This window comes from Octopus bimaculoides, chromosome 25, assembly GCF_046866305.1.
Source record: "Octopus bimaculoides isolate indiv1 chromosome 25, ASM4686630v1, whole genome shotgun sequence".
Lineage (NCBI taxonomy): Eukaryota > Metazoa > Mollusca > Cephalopoda > Octopoda > Octopodidae > Octopus > Octopus bimaculoides.
In genome coordinates this window covers 727,283-740,739 of record NC_142952.1, presented here as the reverse complement: position 1 = coordinate 740,739, position 13,457 = coordinate 727,283, and the positions used below count along the sequence as shown (strand labels likewise).

Below are 13,457 nucleotides of genomic sequence, written 5' to 3'. Positions count from 1 at the left end.
GCCAGGTTTCTGAGTTCTAAGTGCATCCACAACGCCTTGGGTCGATCTGAGACTATAGCAAAGGTACTTTCCTTAGATGCCATTCAGTGGCATTGAATCCAAGACTGCATGGCTGGGAAGCAAATTTCTTAACCCCACAGCCATGCCCATGCCTTATCATTTCTTGTTAGGAAATGTTATTTGAGAAGGGAAGATTAAAGTGGTATTTCTCTCCTCGCTGCAGGGTATTTAACAGACCTGGGTCTTGCACAGACAACAAAGGTTTTCCTTAAGGAATGTAAGGACCTCAGTGAATATAACGAATTAAAGAAGAGAGGCTATGCATATCCTACGGATATAATGGGTTTCAGTCTAGTGAAGATGTTGGACAATTTTGGATTCATGAAAACTCAAGGTAAGTGTTTTTCTGTTTTAGTTTTCTTTTCTACAAAATGGTTAAAGGAAGAGGGCTGCTGTCCCCCACGTTCACAGGCACTGATGAGATGGACATTGCATCAGTAAACTTAAGACCAGTTCAAAGATGTTTGGGAGATGTGTGAACCAGCAAGAAGCTTGTACGTCTACTCATGAATATATTCTGGCTTGGCAGTGGCTATGCACCATTGATCAATAATTTTGATTGATTTTGTAATAAGAGAAGCTTCACTTCTCAGTCTGTTCAGAATTATTGGCCATTTGGTGTCTGGTACTAATAAAAACTACGAGTTTGAAGTACATGTGTCCATAGGTGCAGGTGTAGTCAGTTGGGCCCCAAAGTTGTGGCTCGTACGTGGCCTAATTTTAAGCAACAATAACTTTTACAGCATCCTCTACACTTTCTGGTCTTGAAAACATTTGGCTGAGAAGGAAACTTGTGAATCACACTCCCATACCTCATCATCATCATCATCATCATCATTTAACATGTGCTTTCAGGGAACCAGCAACTTGCAGGGATGCTTCAAGCCCCAGTGTCTGCTTTGGTATGGTTTCCACGGCTGGATGCCCTTCCTAATGCCAACCACATGACAGAGTGTGGATTGGGTGGGTTTTTTTTTATTTCATGCCACAGCACTAGTGAGGTTGCCATGTAATTTGCAAAACAGAAAAAGAATTGGGGAAAAAGGAAAAGGAGGGAAAAGCTCCCACTACTAAGAAGTATTTGAGAGGGAACGATGGGTGTGGGTGGGTGTATGGCTGGGTGAAGTATGGCTGAAAGACAAGCACAGGTGTCTTGCTACAGAGGGGATAAATGGTTGAAGAAGATAACTGGGAGGTAGTGATGGGTGTCAGAACAAACTCTCAAAGAATAAGAAAGGGAGCACGTGTCTCAGACATAATGTCATAAATTCTGATATTGAACTTGTTTAGAATTCTCCAGTAAAAGATTATTAAATTTCTTTGACGATATATTTTTTTTTAATACTTCTTTTTTTGTATTCTTTGTTTTAGCTTTTGAACGTTATAATTCCTGTTCATCCATTGATTCCCTATGGAGAGATATCGAAGCCCTTTTAGAAAAGCTGAAATATCGAACATTTCAAAACCATTCCAGCAAGACTGTTGCAACAATCTCCAAAATTAGAACTCAACAAAAGATTCAGAAAGGAGACACATTTACAATTCTTCCTGAAAAAATTGGTGATGAATTGTTATCCACAACTCATTCTTCAAGAAATGATTTGGTTAAAAAGTTGAAGCAAAATAGCGTCACTCTCAAGAAGGTAACTTCTGTAAAAAAAAACCAAAAAACTCCTCTATTTCAGATAATTCTGTTGTGCTTTTCATAACGTTGAAGATAGTCTCTTTCAGTGGAGCAATTTTCAGATTTGTATAATTATACATTGACACAACAGAAACCTGTCAATGCCACTGTGCTACAATGGCCATGCAGTGTTTACACTATACTGTTTGTGATTATACTACACTGTTGTTACACCATGCTGTCTGTTGTCACTCAAACCTGTCCGTTGTCGCACCACCCTCTTCCGTTACACTGCTTCTATTATATTTCACTATCTGTTACACTTATACAAAGTCTGTGTCTACACTGCACTGATCTTAACAACAAAGCTGTACCAGTTCTTGGATATAATTATGATGGAAGAATTTAATTCATATATGAACAATTTTAAAGCCAGACGCCATGTCTCATAGAAGTGGAGATGGTCTCAAATTGGTTGGCAGCAAAAAATGGTTATTCACCATTGTGTGTTTCTTTATTTTCTTTTGTGTATTTAATTCCAATTGAAATATTTCTAATCAATTTTCCTTTCCAGCCAAACAACTACCAATATCTTTTAACGAAGAAAAATCAACAAGAGGAATCACTGGAAAATTTAGACTGTGATATAATTTCTTTGAATTCACCCCACCAACCACCACCACCACCACCGGATGAAGAAGAAATAACCGAGGAAGGAGAGGCAGAGGAAAGAAATGATGAAGATGTGTTACTTGAAAAAGGGAAGGTTCCAGAATCTGGTAATGACAATAACCAGGCAACCAGCAGCAAGAAATCAGGATCTTCAACTGGTAATTTCTGTCTTAAAGATTTAACTATACCATCATCATCCCCTCCTTTTCCATGCTGGCATGGGTTGGACAGTTCCACATGAACTGATGGACAAGAGGACTGTGCAGAGCTCCAATGTCTGCTTTCACATGGTTTTTGACCGGACAGGCTTCCAGCTGGAGAAAATCTGCCTCAATAAAGTCCATCTGACCCATACAAACATTAAAGCAATAATGAAAACACATTGAACAGTATATTTTATATATTTTTATATCTTGCTCCTTTGTTATGTTTTGATTATTATTTTTTTCTTTATATATTTTTATATCTTTTTCTTTTCTATTTTTTTTTTTTTGGTTAAAGGTTCAGATATTCTACAGAATGCCATAACAATCTCTGGTATGTTAGCTTCTGATCCAACACCAGAGAATGTGAAGGAACTGTCTAATGATAAACAACAGAATGCTCCTAAGAAACCAGCCTCTGTGGAACTTGTTGCCGATAAAAGAACTTTAAAAGATGGCTCCTTTGCTAATTCTTCACCACTGTCATCTTCTTCACCACCACCATCATCACCTTTATCACCACCACCACCATCGCAACCATCATCACCACCACCTTCATGTTCACTTTCTACTCTACCATTGTCATTGTCACCATTATCATCATCATCATCAACTCCAACAACAGCAGCAGCTTTAACAACATCTACAACAGGCCCATTGACAGAACTGACCACAACTACTACCACCACCACCTCTGCAACCATATGCCTCTCTGAAAAACCTGCAAGGGATCCATCATTATTATCAAATACTCAATCACCTGACGAGACCAAACAGTCATCTGCAGAATGTGTATCTGTGTTAGAAACGGGCCCTAGTGTTGATGTGGCCCCTTCACCTTCAACTCCTGTCTCTCCTTCCACCACTGCCACCTCCACCACCACCACCACCACTGCTGATACAACCACTACTACTTCTGCTGCCTCCACCACCACCACCACCACATCATCATCATCATCATCAAATCTTCCTGTGAACAGTCTCTCTTTATTTACCCCCTCTTTCACCACCTCACCCAGTCTGATCACCTCAGTGACCCAACCCAACTTTTACAGTATGGCCGGTTTGGCATTCACCCCAACAAAGACCTCGCCTAATATTTATCGAACTCCAGTGAAGTCTTCCTCTCAGAAAGCTCCCCAACATTTGTACGAAACATTAAATACTCCCGTCCGAGACAGAGATGCCCCCTTCTTTGACTCGCTGACTCCTTCGAAACAACTGGAAACGGATTATGCAAAATCAAAACGGAAACGGTATGTATAATAATCCAATACGATGCAGGTTTTGGACCTCAGAAGTTCACTTGTTTGCGACATGTTTTAAACCACCATCATCATCATCATCATTATTGCTATTATTTTCAATTTCTTGTAGATGTCCACCGGAGAAAAGACCTCTGGATATTTTCACTGCTGGACCTTCCCAGTTACGAGCGGATTCCAGTAACAGTCAAGACGGTTCTTATAACAAAGATTCTATTCCGGTAAGTGAAAATTCTGCTTGTTTTCTGTTGTTTCCATTGTTAACACTATGTGCTAGAAGAGAGTATTATGCTGGGTGTTTCAGCTAAATTTTTTGTCAACTCTGAAAGGCAAAGTCAACTTTGGCAGAATTTTGACTCAGAAAGTAAAGGTGGACTAAATACCACCAAGCATTTTGTTTGTTATGCTAACGATTCCACCAGCTCATTGTCTTTATGCCATTTGTCATTATTAACACATCTTTTTTTGTTTTGTTTCACAGACATTTGTTGAAAAAGTTATTTCTGAGACCAGCCTAGCTAAAGCGCTGGCTGCCAACATCAACAAGAAACTTTATGGTGATTCAAAGTTGGATTTAGCATCAAAGAATGGTGAACAGAAACAAGTGGAAGAAAAACAGCCTGCAGACTGTGATAAACTAATGGCTGATATATTATTGACTGTGAGTATAACAAAGTTCTGTAAAAGACAAAAAGTGGACTAACTTTTGGCTCTTGATGAAATTATTTACAAGTTTTGAGGGTTTATTATTGCATGGTGCCAAAATTGGGAGCTGACAAAGGTGTCCTCTTTTTTTTTGTTGTCTCTTCCTTTTTCCCCACCAGATTTGTAGATCCTACAAGAAAAAACAACTCATGGATGCTGCATTTCCATGTCTAACTAAGCCATAAGAAAAGACAAAAAAAATATTGTAGTTTACCAATGCATTGGTTTGTATTTGTACTTTGCTGAAAATTACAACTTACAAGCAGTGATGTTGTGTCTCCTGGCAACAAATTGTCCATTGGGTTTGTGTCTTTAAAGATATGTGAAGTAAAAGATCCCCTACTTGCAAAACAAGTAATGCTTCAGGGCATCTGGCTGTTAAACAATAATTTATTCAGTTCTATATTCAAAAGATGCGGAATTATGTACATTATTTACATTTGATGGATATTTGTCCTCATCTTGTTTGTTGTTAACACAACGCTTCGGCTGATAAACCCTCCAGCCTTCATCAGGTGTCTTGGGGAAATTTCGAACCTGGGTTCTCATTCCTAAGGTATTTTTCGATGTTATTGTTATTATAATTGGTTAAGAGCGTGGGCTACTAACCCCAACATTAGAGTTCGATTCCAGGCAGTGACCTGAATAATAATAACAATAATAATAGTAATAATAATAACAACAGCAACATTGAAAAATACCTTAGGAATGAGAGCCCAGGTTACCATATTTCTGTTGAAATACATTGCCTTTGTTTTAATTCTGGCTTGGAATATTAAATGATGGTGATGATGATGATATCTGTGAAAGTGCTAAAATGTTTTGTTTTTAATGAGATCTCTCTCTCTCTATCTCTCTCTCTCTCTCTCTCTCTCTCTCTCTCTCTCTTTCTCGTCTAGGACTTCCATATGACCAAAGATGACATTGAAGAAGTTATCAACCAGACAAGCAATGATGGGATTCCAGTTCTTGATGATCTTCTCAAACTGTTTACATCTGGTATAATATTGGACTGAATTTTTATTGCTCTTTATTAATTTCGTTAAGTATTTCTATTGAATTTCTTTAAATATTTCTTATTAAAAAAATGACACAAACAAACAAAGGAATTATTGTTTTTAAATCAAGAAATTTTTTTATTAATTACACATTTTAATTTTATTTTAAAAACCTACATAGTGGGAGTTAACTTGTCAATGATACCATGAGAGAGGTTAGTTATATAAGGCAGTGGGTTTGCAGAATGGTTAGCAGCATTTCATGTCTTTATGTTCTGAGTTCAAATTCCACCAAGGTCAACTTTGTCTTTCATCGCTGCTTCTAAGTTATGTCTTATACATGCAGCTTCCTTTTTTTCCCCCCTTCTAGCGATTCCATCAATTCCTAGGGATATCTGAAGAAGGGATTTTATTCCGAAATATCATATCAGACTTTGGATGATTAAATTACAACAGTTATTACAACAGTCCATTGTTTGTATTAAAGTGCATTGTTGTGTCATTCAAAACATTTTATTCTTTACAAACAATACACAATGCTTCAAGCAAACTACAATACTCTCTTATTTGATGGTTTTTTAAAAATATTTTCCCAGTTTCTGATGAAGGCATCTCTGATGATAATTCTTATCAAGGTATTGAACTTGAAGAAACCAATTCTTATTCCAGTCATCTTCACAAAGACACTGGACAACGGTCAAAAATGTCTTCTCTTGAGAATGCCAATGCCATCCATACCAGTTCTTCCAATGATGAAAATAATGAAAACCGTAAGAAATTTCTTTCCTTTTTTCTTTTCTTTTCTTGATTGTGTTTTTGTTCAAATTATTTTTATGTGTTAAGGACATAATTTTCATCCCTTTCTCTGAATCTTGCTGACCCAAGCAGCCATTGTAGATGACTCTCTGCCAGTTTTGACAATTTGTATTTCAATAGTTTTTAATCCTGTTGGGTGTCCAGACATCCTCCTCACAAAAGTAGGAAAGTATTCAAGTTGGGAATCGGTTTAGTCACTGACCACTTGACCATGGTACCAGTAGCAGGTCCTCATCAGCCTATGATGAGATCCCTGGGACAATATTTTGGCTCCGTCTTCTCTACCGTCTGTATTTTCTCGTGTGGGTGTGTCTTCACCAACAACTTCTCTCACTACTGTATTTTGATTATTTAATATATAATACAAAATAAGGCGGAGAGAGCTGGCAGAATCGTTAGCATGCCAGGTGAAATGCTTAATGGTATTTTGTCTTTCTTTATGTTCTGAGTTCAAATTCCGCCAATGTTGACTTTGCCTTTCATCCTTTCGAGGGTCGGTAAATTAAGTACCAGTTGCATACTGGGGTCGATCTAATCGGCTGGCTCCTCCCCCAAAATTTCAGGCCTTGTGCCTAGAGTAGAAAAGAATATATAATCCAAAATGCTTCACATAAAAAAAAAAAAAACTTTTTTCTTTTTCTGTTTTGAAGGAATAAATCGGAAGGCACCAAGCACATTCTTACAAATTGTTGATAAACTTTGTCCAGATGAGTCCAGTTCACATTCTCAAGACAATTCTTTAGACCAGAATTCTATTGAGGAAAAACAAGATGATGAAGTGCCGTCAACTTGTGATATTTCTAGCCTAACAGAGAATCAACCTGATGTCCAAAATGTGGAAAGTTCCAGCAAAATCAGTGAAACTGAGTCTGAACATTTACCTGCCATTCAAAATAAAAGCAAAGATTCTAAGACTTGCAAAAATTTCACTTCAATCGAAGGAAGAGAAGGCAATTCAATTCAATCTCCAGTTTTACATAACCAAGTTTCATCACCACAAATGTCTGCTGCAGTGGGTGTGTCTTCTACTGCAGTGGGTGTGTCTTCTACTGCAGTGGGCGTGTCTTCTACTGCAGTGGACATGTCTTCTACTGCAGTAGGTGTGCCTTCTATTGCAGCAGGTGTGTCTTCTACTGCAATGGGCATGTCTTCTACTGCAGCAGGCGTGTCTTCTGCAGTGGGCGTGCCTTCTACTGCAACGGGTGTGTCTTCTACTGCAGTGGGTGTGTCTTCTACCACTACTTCTCTCTCTGCTAATACAGTAATACAACCTACTGATGATGTAAGAGACTTCTGTGAGCAACTCTTAACAACCAACACCTCAGCAGCATCTCCTTCGTCCTCTTCTGTACAACAGAGTTCCAATTCTTCAACACAACTGAAATGTCCAGTGAAAACAATCGCAGTTGCACGTCTTACATATACATCAGCTTCAACTAGCGCTGCAGAAGGAACTACTTGTGTTGCTTCTAAAAGCAATTCTTTGAAAGCATCTGTTGCTCTCCATTCTGTGCCAGTGGCACCGATCGCAAATAGTAATTTACAAGTTCTGTCTCACACAAAAGACACATTAGGAAACAATGTCCCTTTCCCATTGTCCCTTCCATTTCAACCAGTCCAGTGTTTGACCTCTACACTAGTCCCTTCAACTAATCCCGCTTTCGTTTTGTTAACTCCTTCTAAAATACAACCACCTTCTGCTGACAGTAATTGTGAACAACCAGTTCAAAAAGGTGCCAGTGAAATTACCAACACCCTACCTGTAGCTCCACCCCCTAATTCCTTTCCATCAAACGTTCATGTTGTGAGACTGCAGCCTAACAATACCCTACAACCTTCATCACTAAATGCTTTCTCCTTAAAGAATGTGCCTTCTGCAGTGAAATTGATTGATCAGTTACCCAGTGGAGCCCCTAATTACTCGAATGTGAATGTTGCTGTCACAACAGCTGTTGTACCATCTCAAGTAACATCTGCAATTTTCAACCCTGTCCTATCCCAACCTTGTATTACCAATATGATATCGTCTCGACCGATTACATCATTTATTCCTGTTAGGAATTGCATTCTGCAATCCAACCAAACGGGAATTCGCAGAGTTTCAAAAACAGACAGCATTAAAAAGAGGAAAAGTCGACAACCAACAGACACATCTTCAGCAACGCAAACGAAATTTCAACCAATTGCTATGATGAAGCCACCTGCAAGTGTAATTCCATCAAAAGTCATTACGTTGAGTTTACCAGTCGTTTCTGAAGAAACCATTGGTAAGTTCCATATTTCTCTCAAGTTTTGAAATAGATTCTTCCTGAATCATACAGACTCAAAAGAGCAACTTAAAAGAACATAATGCCTTGCCCAGTCCAGGAATTGAAACCATAATCTTATGTTCATGGTTCCAACACTCTAACCACCAAGCCATGTACCTCCACAAAACTTTGAAATGCTGTAAAAGAATTTTCTTTCTGATGTTTGAATGTTTTCAGTGTCAAGTCAGCGTTCATGATTTTCCAAGCTTGCTTCCCAACCGAATGGTTTTGGGTTCAGTCCCATTGCATGACACCTTCGGCATGTGTCTTCTACTATGGCCCTAGGCTGATCAATGCCACTATCTACCTGGAAACTATGTGGAAGCTTGTCATATATGTGTGTGTGAGTGTTTGTGTCTGCTCCTCTTGGTTGTTATTCTTTTCCAATCTTCTGTGACTCCATGTCTGGCCATGAGGAAATATTACCTCGCTTGGAAACAGTGAGGGTTGGCAACAGGAAGGGCACCCAGCTGTACAAGATCTTCCTTAATAAACTCCATCCAACCCATGCCAGCATGACAAAGTAGATGTTAAAGCAATGGTGATGGAGAAAACATTGCCTTCCATCATAATTTTGTAGAAGAATTTCTTGTTAAGTCTGTTCCAAATGGTAATCTATGACAGGCGTGGCTGTGTGGTAAGAATCTAGCTTCCCAACTACACAGTCTCAAGTTCAGTCCCTATATGTGTGTGTGTGTGTGTCTTTGTACCTGTGTTTGTTCCCCACTACTAACTAGTGTTGGTGTGTTTATGTCGCCATGACTTAGTGGATTAGCAAAAGAGACTGATTGAATAAGTTCCAGGCTTAAAAGAAATTGAATTAAAAATTGGGGTTGATTCATTCAACTAAAAATTCTGCAAAGTGGTGCCATGGTGCCTCAGCATGGCCGCAGTCTTATGATTGAAACAAGTAAAAAGGATAAAAGATGATATGCAAATTAGTGGCCCCAGTTCTCTGGATCTATTAGATTTGTGCTGCTCGTTTCTCTGGGATTGGTCATAAACACCTGATGAGACCCAATCACAGGTAAATTTCCCCCGTTTGTTTGCCTTCTCTGTCGGTTAACATTTATAGAATAACATTTTTTCTTTTCTTTGGTTTACAGTTTCCCATCAAAAGGAAGACAAGAATATTGTTCTGGCTAGAGCTTCTGATGATACTTTAACAATTGAAATGAAACCAAATACAGACAACATTATCTTGAAGATGAAAAACCAACAGACAAATAAAATATCAAGTTACTCGATGGATGCCAAAAGTGTTCGTGAGCAACTTAGTAATTTTATTGGGACACCAATTCTAACAGATTACATTCTGAATTGTATGTCTAAAATAGAATCTGCTTCCATTCACAACTGTGACAAGGAACCGTTGCCAAAAAGACTGAAACCGTTAACTTTGGCTTCAGCTTCTGACTCGGATCCAAAATTTTCAGAATTAAGAAATTGTGGCATTTCTTCCACAATGGGTGATAGTGTTGATTCTGTTCATCTGGATGATGGAGGCAAAATTGTTTCAAAAGCTGGTCTTGATGCTACAGTTTGTAATAATAATGTCAGAAGTAATGAGAGAGAATCTACGTCTGTTGATGGTAACAAAAGTACTTTTATAACGATGGACCGAGTAGGCAACTGTAAAATGGCTTCACATATTTATCCGAGTCAGGGGTTGATTAACAGTGCCAAAACCCAATATCTTTCAAGGACAATTTTAACAGGGTCAAGAATAGGACAGTACACCAATACTTCTTGTCACATGTCTGGACTTGTAGGACGACCTTTAAGAAAGATAGTTAGTGGGTTCCGGCCTAAGTCTGTTATGGGAGGTGGCGTATCCACATCAGAACCTACTGACAAAATGGTCAGCCAAAAGGACAATGCTGCAAATGTTGATGTTAACCCCGAGATAGGGGATCATCTTATCGAAGAAGATGAACAGGTGGCTATAGACATTCTATCGACTCTACGCTACAATTGTAGCAAGTCTTATGAAAGTTCATTGACGCCATCTTCACTGTCAGCAGATTCTGCTGATATTAACATCACACAACAACACCACCACCACCACCAGACATCAAACATTAGAACCAAAACAACTACCACCGCATCTTCTAAATGTGCCAGTCCACCATTAAATCTAAGCGACACTGTAGGTTACGTGCATCCGCCAGTGCGTTTTACTAGTCCACTGCAGCCATTTGCTCTTTTGCCCACATCACCACTGACCACTCCTAACAAACAGACTTTTGCTACCACCACCACCACTACTACTACTACCAGTATCACCACTGCCACCACCACAATCACCACCCCCACAACCTCATCCTCAACAGATAAACACAACTTCAGTCATAGAGAGGTGCAAAGGCAAAGTGTGAAGAAAAGTGTCAGAAAGAAAAATAATAATAAAAACAATGAAAATGTAAAGAAAAAGAAAGGAATAAAAAGGAAACTTTATGTTGATGATGATGATAATGATAATGATGATGATAAGGAGAGGAAAAAGGGGAACAGGAAGGAGTGTGTAGAATCCGAGATTTCATTAAGTAAGGTAAGAAAGAGTTTTATTATTTTATTGGTTTCAGTCAGAAGGCTGAGGTCATACTGGGGCACTACCTTCATGGGGTTAGTGGGGGTTGGGGTGGTGATTGAATGCAACAACATTTTTTTTTAAAGTTTCCATCCACTGACAAGGCTCTGGTCGTCCTGAGGGTGAAATGAAAAGACATTTGCCTAAGGTTCCATGCAGTGAGACAGAGCCTGGGACCATGAGCTTGAGAAGCAAGCATTTCACACATGGGTTGGACGACTTGACTGAGGACTGGTGAGCCAGATGGCTGCACCAGTCCTCAGTCAAACAGTCCAACCCATGCCAGCATGAAAAGCGGACGTTAAACGATGATGATGGGTGGTAGATGCAGACATGCCGTTTGAAATGATTGCTTCTCAAGCTCATGGTCCCAGGTTCTGTCTCACTGCATGGAACCTTAGGCAAATGTCTTTTCATTTCACCCTCAGGATGACCAGAGTCTTGTCAGTGGATTTAGTGGATGGAAATTAAAAAAAAAAACCCTGTCATAGGCACAGGAGTGGCTGTGTGGTAAGAAGCTTGCTTCCCAACCGCATGCTTCCAGGTTCAGTCCCAGTGTGGCACCTTGGGCGACGGTCTTCTACTATAGCCTCTGTGTCTGTGTTTGTCCCCCACTGTCACTTGACAACTGATGTTTGTGTGTTTATGTCCCCATAACTTAGCAGTTCAGCCAAAGAGATTGATAGAATAAGTCTTAGGGTCGATTAGTTTGACTAAAGGTGGTGATGACTGAAAGAGAAAAAGACGAACACACACACACACACACACACACAGAGTGCGAAAATAACTGCATGTAAATATTGTGTTGAAAAAAAACCTTTGGATAGTAAAAGTCGATGGCAGCCTTCAACTTTTTCCATCCAATAATCACATGGTGATGATAGCTCTGTATGTGTGTCCTTCGAGATTTGCCAAAAAGGAATTAATTCATATTCTCTTGAAAGTTTATAAAATTCCTATGATGTCAACAATGTGTGTGTGTGTGTGTGTGTGTGTGTGTGTAGGCACACAGACACAGGCGTCGTGGAGTAAATCTTCAGTTTAACCATTTAGCATTTTGTTATATATATATATATATATATATAAGACTTAATTATTCACAATGTTTTCAATTCAGCCTGGATCATCTCTCATAGTATTGAGATTTTGATGACGTCATTGTTTGATTTTAAGAATGACATTGTAGGGTAGGTGTGAGAAGCTGGACATGACCAGTTGAAATGTGAAAGAGTTGATGTTAAATTGTTTTTATATATAACTTGACATAAAAGCAAACGTGTGTGCATATATATATATATATATATATATATATATATACATACACACACACATATATATGTATATATACGTACATATATATGTTTATATATCTATATATTGAATGAGTGTGAGCAAAGTAAGAATAGACAAGACAGAGTGGGGCTCAGATGGTTGTGAATTTCATCTGGAATAGTTGCTGGTTGCATACCTATGGCATCATATATATATATATATATATATATATACCAAACATAAATTCTCTCACCTCTCCCACTATCTGGCATATACAGGTGCTTACACTTATCAAGTATTCCCTCTAAACTTACAGTATATATATATATATATGTATACGCACACGCACACACACACACACACACACACACACACACACACACACACACACACACACACACACACACACACACACACACACACACACACACACACACACACACACACACACACACACACACAAGTATGTATATAATTAATGCCAATTTCCCAAATTTATTTTCAGTTGAACAAATCAGAGATCGACCATTTCCTTGACCATCTCCATGCTGATTCTTTGGACAGTGTCCCACCGAAATCCATTTCTTCTGCAACTGCCTCTGACGATGATAATAATGATGCTTTGAAATAAAAAATATTTTCGTTATCAAAGTTTTGGCTTCAATGAAATGGTGTATTTTATTGAGAATCTTTTATTTAAATGTTCTCTGTTGTTGTTGTTGTTATTGTTGTTCCCCAGGTTAACCCATGAACTAAATGGCTTTCCAGCCTTGGCCATCCTGTCTGTCTTTTTTTTGTTTTTCTTTATGCTTTTTTCTTCCTTATTTTCTGTCCTTTCTTTCTTCTTTTTATTTTAGCTGCAATTTTGCGGTACATTTGGTTCTTATTTTTAGCTGGTCAAATGACCATTTAGGAACTTGTCTCCCGTGAATGACCTGTTGCT

At 38.7% G+C, this 13,457-nt stretch overlaps 1 protein-coding gene across 2 annotated transcripts in view; it reads left to right on the top strand.

Annotated features, from left to right (window-relative positions):
* Window positions 1-13,165, top strand: part of LOC106881083 (uncharacterized) — a 31,929-nt gene extending 18,764 nt beyond the window's left edge. For both annotated transcript variants that reach the window (XM_089341932.1, XM_089341931.1), the window contains exons 3-13: window positions 224-394; window positions 1,432-1,703; window positions 2,259-2,514; window positions 2,858-3,815; window positions 3,937-4,045; window positions 4,306-4,485; window positions 5,429-5,528; window positions 6,124-6,297; window positions 6,994-8,610; window positions 9,759-11,203; window positions 13,020-13,165. In XM_089341932.1, coding sequence (XP_089198058.1) covers window positions 224-394; window positions 1,432-1,703; window positions 2,259-2,514; window positions 2,858-3,815; window positions 3,937-4,045; window positions 4,306-4,485; window positions 5,429-5,528; window positions 6,124-6,297; window positions 6,994-8,610; window positions 9,759-11,203; window positions 13,020-13,145 — 5,408 coding nt within the window. In that variant the 3' untranslated portion in view covers window positions 13,146-13,165. The remainder of the gene's footprint in view (window positions 1-223; window positions 395-1,431; window positions 1,704-2,258; window positions 2,515-2,857; window positions 3,816-3,936; window positions 4,046-4,305; window positions 4,486-5,428; window positions 5,529-6,123; window positions 6,298-6,993; window positions 8,611-9,758; window positions 11,204-13,019) is intronic.
* The last annotated feature ends 292 nt before the right edge of the window (window positions 13,166-13,457 follow it).